The sequence below is a fragment of the Pinus tabuliformis genome, chromosome 7 (assembly GCF_031772625.1).
Source record: "Pinus tabuliformis cultivar Carrire ecotype Pingquan chromosome 7, CPIR1, whole genome shotgun sequence".
In the NCBI taxonomy this organism is placed as follows: Eukaryota; Viridiplantae; Streptophyta; class Pinopsida; order Pinales; family Pinaceae; genus Pinus; species Pinus tabuliformis.
The window spans coordinates 1,143,626,180-1,143,631,656 of NC_142293.1; the positions used below are offsets into that span (position 1 = coordinate 1,143,626,180).

The following is a 5,477-nucleotide window of genomic DNA, read 5'->3' on the forward strand; positions in this document are numbered from 1 at the left end:
GCAACGGACTGGGAGGTATATTTCAGTGGCTGGAAGAGCCCTCAAAATTGCAGCAAGGTGCAAGAAGATCAAACCTAGGAAGTGAAGTCAAGCAAGGATTCCATGGACTTCTAGGATAGAAGAACACAACCTAGTAAGAGCAGATCAAAGACAACAAAGGAAGGATAAGGAATGATTGATGACCGAGCTAAGGACTAGGATAAGACAAATGAAAAGCTCAAGCTTGAAGGAGAAAATCTAAGAGTGGCATGGTTGGGCAACAACTTCTACTATAGAAAGGAAATTTGTGTGAATCAAGAGAAATTGTGAAGTATCATGTAGGTTGATGCCTATAAATTGCTAAGTTGGTTCTCAATTGAGGAGATTGAAATCTCCCATGCGTTGGTGCCTATGAAATTTTTGAGTTGGAGCTCATGTGGGGGATTGAAATATCTAGTGGGTTGGTTCCCACGAAAGTTGAAAGTCGTAAATCACCAAGGATTGGTGTCCTCATCTTCTTAATAGGTTGGAGCCTGCAATTGTTGTAAGTTGGTGCTTACAGAGGATTGGTGTTATCATGAATGATTGTAATAAATTTAAGATCGTTTAAAAGTGTTTGTTCTTCATGTTTTAACTCACACTTTGATCTTTGTGTTCATACATTGTGAATAATTTTTTATGTGATGTGAATTTGGTTTCAATATTAAGTGAAAAATTGAAATTGCATGAAATATTGATTCGCCCCCATCTAAGTATTTCCAACAATGAATGAATCATTTCAATTGTTGTTGGAGGATGGAAGCCGTTCGTATGGGACTAGGGTAAAACCCTAGGGTTGTTACAGTTACTGTAGACAGACGTCTCTGTTCTGGCGCCGCGCACTGTTTACCCTGCCGTTTTCGTTCGCACACCCGTCGCTTTCAGTTATAGACCTCTGGCTGGAATATGGGGGACAATATGGAGGTTGAAGCGGTGGATTATTCCGAGGAGCCTTTCCCGGATCGCGTTATTTTTGGAAACCCTAGCTTCTCCCGCACTCTGCCACTTGACTCCGCTATTTCACTGTCTGTCCCGGAACCGCCTTTGTCCTCGCCTGTCGTCTCCTTTCCTCGGCATTGCTCGGCTCCCCCACCCTCTGGGTCGCATTCTGTGGATTCTCCGGGCTTCGAAGTCCCTCCTCTGTCACCGGGCACCCTCCACATCTTATCCTCGCACACACCCCCCTCGCCCTCTTTTGACCCTCATTCATCTTTCTTCACTGTTCCCTCTGTTGACATCCCGGTTACCGCAGCAGCCCAACAACCCCCCTGCTCGGGAGCTCGACCATCTGGCTGTTTCGAGACCCCTGCGGTTAAGGTTAGACCAGCAAAACAAAACCCTCCGGAAGGCGTCCCAAACCCTCTGGTGGACCACCCATCGGCTCCTCGCACCAGCAAAAGGAAGACTAAGTGCGTCAAGGCGACCTCAAAGGATATCACCATCAGATTTGGCGAGACCTCGGCTATTGGTGAATTTGCTATCATGGCATGCACGGTGCTGGTTGGACATGTCCGTGGTCGGGCGTATTCAGCCAACAGGCTGTCTCAGTGGGTTAAGGAGATTTGGGGAGGGTTACTGAAGGAACTACCAGAGGTTCATGTTTTGCCCAGGGGTTGGTTCTCCCTGCATTTTGCAAAGGAAAACTACACGGATTTGGTACTGGCCAGGTACTGGCACATTGAGATGGCCCCGGTCCTTCTCAAACGGTGGAGCCCTTTATTCGACCCTGAACGTGAACAAATTGGGGCAGGTCCGCTTTGGGTGCGCTTGCCAGGGCTTCCACTACAGTTCTGGAGTGAGGAGGTTTTTATCAGGATTGGCAATGCTCTGGGCACATACTTAGATCATGACCGTACCTTTGTGGAGTCCAAAAACAGAACCCTCGCACGCATTTTGGTCCACTTGGATACCCGTGAGGGCTTGGAGGAAAAGATTACTCTACAGTGGGGGAAGTACATCAGAGTCCAGATCTTGGATTACGAAGGGGTGCCATTTCACTGCAGACGATGTCACAAGGTAGGACATCTCTTCAAAGAATGCCCTCTCAATCGGAGAACAGAGGACTCACCTAAAATCACGCCTGCACCTTCCAGGGTAAATTCTCCAGTCGGTTCGCGCCCCTCGCCCTCGGGTCCAGCACCAGTGGTTATCTCTCCAATCTCAAAGACAGTGGACAGAGGAACCAGACAGTCTTCGCCACCGATGACCAGGGCCCGCTCTGCCGCGGAAGCCACGATTGCTTCGGGTACCTCTCTGAACCCTCCTCTCTCATCATTTGATTTTACCTCTTATATGGTAGCCTCACCGATTCAGACTTCAATGGCTCAATGTATCATGTCTACTCCTCCGCTCATTGTCACTACCGCCCCCTCATTGTCCGCTCCTTCCACATCCACTGTATCGCCGTCATCCTCAGGGTTGTCACCCCCTCACCAATATTTCCTTCGCTCCAGGTCCCACACCAAGGAACTCCCGGTCCGTCAGACTGGTCTAGGTCTTATGATGCCTGGCGCCATCCCCCTATCATCCAGGGGTAGGAAGTCAGATCTCTCCAAGGCAATCAGGAGGGCTGGGGCGGAGGTCACTTCTGGTCGCCAATCCACTATTGATGGGGTCCTTAGAGCAGGACATACCCCGCGCGGTGTCCCTCCATGAAGTGCTTGTCTTTTAATTGTAGGGGTTTGGCTAGTGCCTCTAAGAAACTAGCCTTGAGGAGACTCATCGAGACCGAACCGATTGACATTATTTTACTTCAAGAAACTCTGGGTATGGCTGATCAAATCTCCCATACTCTTCAATCTATGATCCCGAGCTGGACATTTGTTGCCCTAGATGCTGCTGGGAGGTCTGGGGGTCTGGCTATAGGATACAACCCTCGAACAATTCGGGTTGATGCATCTTGGGGGGGATCGGGATACTTGGGACTGGATATTTTCTCTGCTGATCTTGGTATGATTCTCAGGATTGTGAATGTGTATGGACCCTGTCATCAAAGGGAACAATTTTGGCAGCGTCTACTAAACCTCTCCCTTCTGGACTCTGAACATACTATTATCGGAGGGGATCTAAATTTTTCACTGGGGTTCAGAGAATCATGGGGGTCTGCGGCTCAAATTGATGCTATCACTGACCATATGATTAATCTGCTGGAACAGACCGATTTTATAGATGTCCCCATGCAAAAACCGCTACCCACCTGGAGGAACAGAAGGGTGGGTGATGCAGCACTAGCTCGTAGACTTGACAAATTCTTAATGAAAGGACCTCTCTTACAGCAGCTGCATCACTACAAACAATGGGTGGGTACGGGGGGTGTATCGGACCACTCACCCATTTATCTGGAAATCCAGGGGCCTTTCAAAAAGCCAAAAGCCCCATTCAAATTCAACCATGTCTGGCTGAGTGACCCTACTTACATCAAGATGGTTTCCGACTTCTGGAATGCAAACCCTATTAACCGAGCAGAGTCCTTCGCAAAAGGGTTTTGCAACAATCTCTCTGAGATTAAACACCTCTCTATTAAATGGGCCAGGGAGAAACATTCACGGGAAACCTCACAGCTCACTAATATTGAAGCTGAGTTGAGCACTTTACTTGATGATCGAAGTTTGGGATTCATTTCTGCAGAGGAAAAGATCCGACTGATTGAGCTTGAAAATCAGAAGGCCAACATCCTAAAGGAGCACGAGGAATCCCAGAGGCTGAGGAGTAGAGCTATATGGTTAAAAGCTGGGGACGATAATACGAGGTTCTTTCAAAACTATGCCAAGGGACGAAAGGTATCTAACACCATTTGGAATCTTCCTATGCCTGAGGGAGGCTATGCCGATACCTTCAATAAGCTAGCCCACCTTGGTACTTCACATTTCAGGAACCTTTACAAATGTCCCCGCGAAGCAAATCTTCCTGATATTATAAATGTGGCGGGACACTTTCCAAGGTTTGTCAATGAGGATGAAGCAGAAGAGCTCTTCGCACCAGTCAACTCCGGTGAACTCGAAGGCACGTTAAAATGGTTCAAAAAAGATAAGAGCCCAGGCCCGGATGGATGGACCATTGAATTCTACCTGGCATTTTATGAGCTGCTGGGGCAGGACCTATTGAAAGTAGTGGAGGAGAGTAGAATTTCGGGTTCCCTATACCATGCCATCAACTCGACCTTCATCACCCTCATACCAAAGTCTGATGCCCCATCCTCTTTTGATGATTATAGGCCTATTTCCTTATGCAACTGCCTATATAAGATTATTTCTAAGATAATCGCAAATCGACTCAGGCCGATCCTCTCCAGACATATTGCTCCTCAACAATTCGCCTTCCTCGAATCCAGACAGATCCACGAAGCCATTGGTTCGGCACAGGAAGCCATCCACTCCATCTGGACCAAGCATCTAAAAAGCATCATTCTCAAGATTGACTTATCCAAAGCTTTTGACCGGGTCAGCTGGCTTTATATTAAGATGCTGCTGATTCATTTGGGCTTCCCTCACAATTACATCACTTGGATCATGGCCTGCATCACCACACCCTCCTTCAGTGTCCTCATCAATGGCTCGGCCTCACACTTCTTTCACTCTGAAAGGGGGCTAAGGCAGGGCTGCCCTTTATCCCCACTTCTATTTCTTATTGTCATGGAGGGTCTAAGTCGTTTGATTGCATCTGCCAAAAGGGATGGAGATATCTGTGGACTCAAGATCACAGAGGACTGTTTCCTCACACATCTCCTATTTGTGGATGATGTGCTTATTTTGCTTGATGGCAGCATTCGGGATTCCAGATCTTTTTCCAAGATTCTCCTTCTCTTCTCGTCCGCTACTGGAATGCTTGCCAACCAATCCAAATCCACCATAACCTTTACTCGTACCTCTGTTCATGAATCCCAATTTGCACACCAGGTCTTTCCCTACAGTATCCACCCCTTGGATAGAGGTCTCAAATATCTGGGTTATTGGCTTAAACCTACTTGCCACAGAATTGCAGATTGGGTCTGGCTGGTTACAAAACTGGAGAAGAAACTATCCATCTGGAGTCATAGATATTTATCCAGGGTGGGCAGATTGGTGCTTATCAAATCGGTCCTGGAAGCTACTCCGGTTTACTGGATGGCACTTGCATGGATTCCCAGGAATATTCTATCTCGATTGAAACAATTATGTAACAGATACCTCTGGAACGGGAATCAGGATAAAAGATTATTTGCATGGATCAGTTGGCAAAAAATTGCATTGCCAAAGAAATGGGGAGGTTGGGGACTGAAAGATCTCCCCCTTTTTGCCCAAGCCTTAGCTGCCAAAATGGGTTGGACATTGTTGACAGGTCAGAATCTATGGACTCACATTTCATACCATAAATATATCTGGCCACAAAACTTGCTGGACTGGGCTCGTCTTCCCACATGGCCGTCGATGGGCAGTTCATCTGTATGGAAGGCATTGCTCCACTCCATCCCCCATATTAGA

At 47.5% G+C, this 5,477-nt stretch overlaps 1 protein-coding gene across 1 annotated transcript; it reads left to right on the forward strand.

Moving 5' to 3' along the window:
* Window positions 1-2,786: 2,786 nt before the first annotated feature.
* On the forward strand, window positions 2,787-4,141 carry LOC149251545 (uncharacterized). The gene is made up of 2 exons (XM_089453920.1): window positions 2,787-4,020; window positions 4,113-4,141. Exons 1-2 carry the CDS (start codon window positions 2,787-2,789, stop codon window positions 4,139-4,141), a joined length of 1,263 nt encoding a protein of 420 aa, XP_089310046.1.
* The last annotated feature ends 1,336 nt before the right edge of the window (window positions 4,142-5,477 follow it).

Excerpts from the sequence above, each read along its gene's own strand:
- LOC149251545 (XM_089453920.1), top strand. The coding sequence starts at position 2,787 with ATGGCTGATCAAATCTCCCATACTCTTCAATCTATGATCCCGAGCTGG. Across the intron at positions 4,021-4,112 it reads CAACTCCGGTGAACTCGAAG|GACCTATTGAAAGTAGTGGA; the intron begins GCACGTTAAAAT and ends CTGCTGGGGCAG.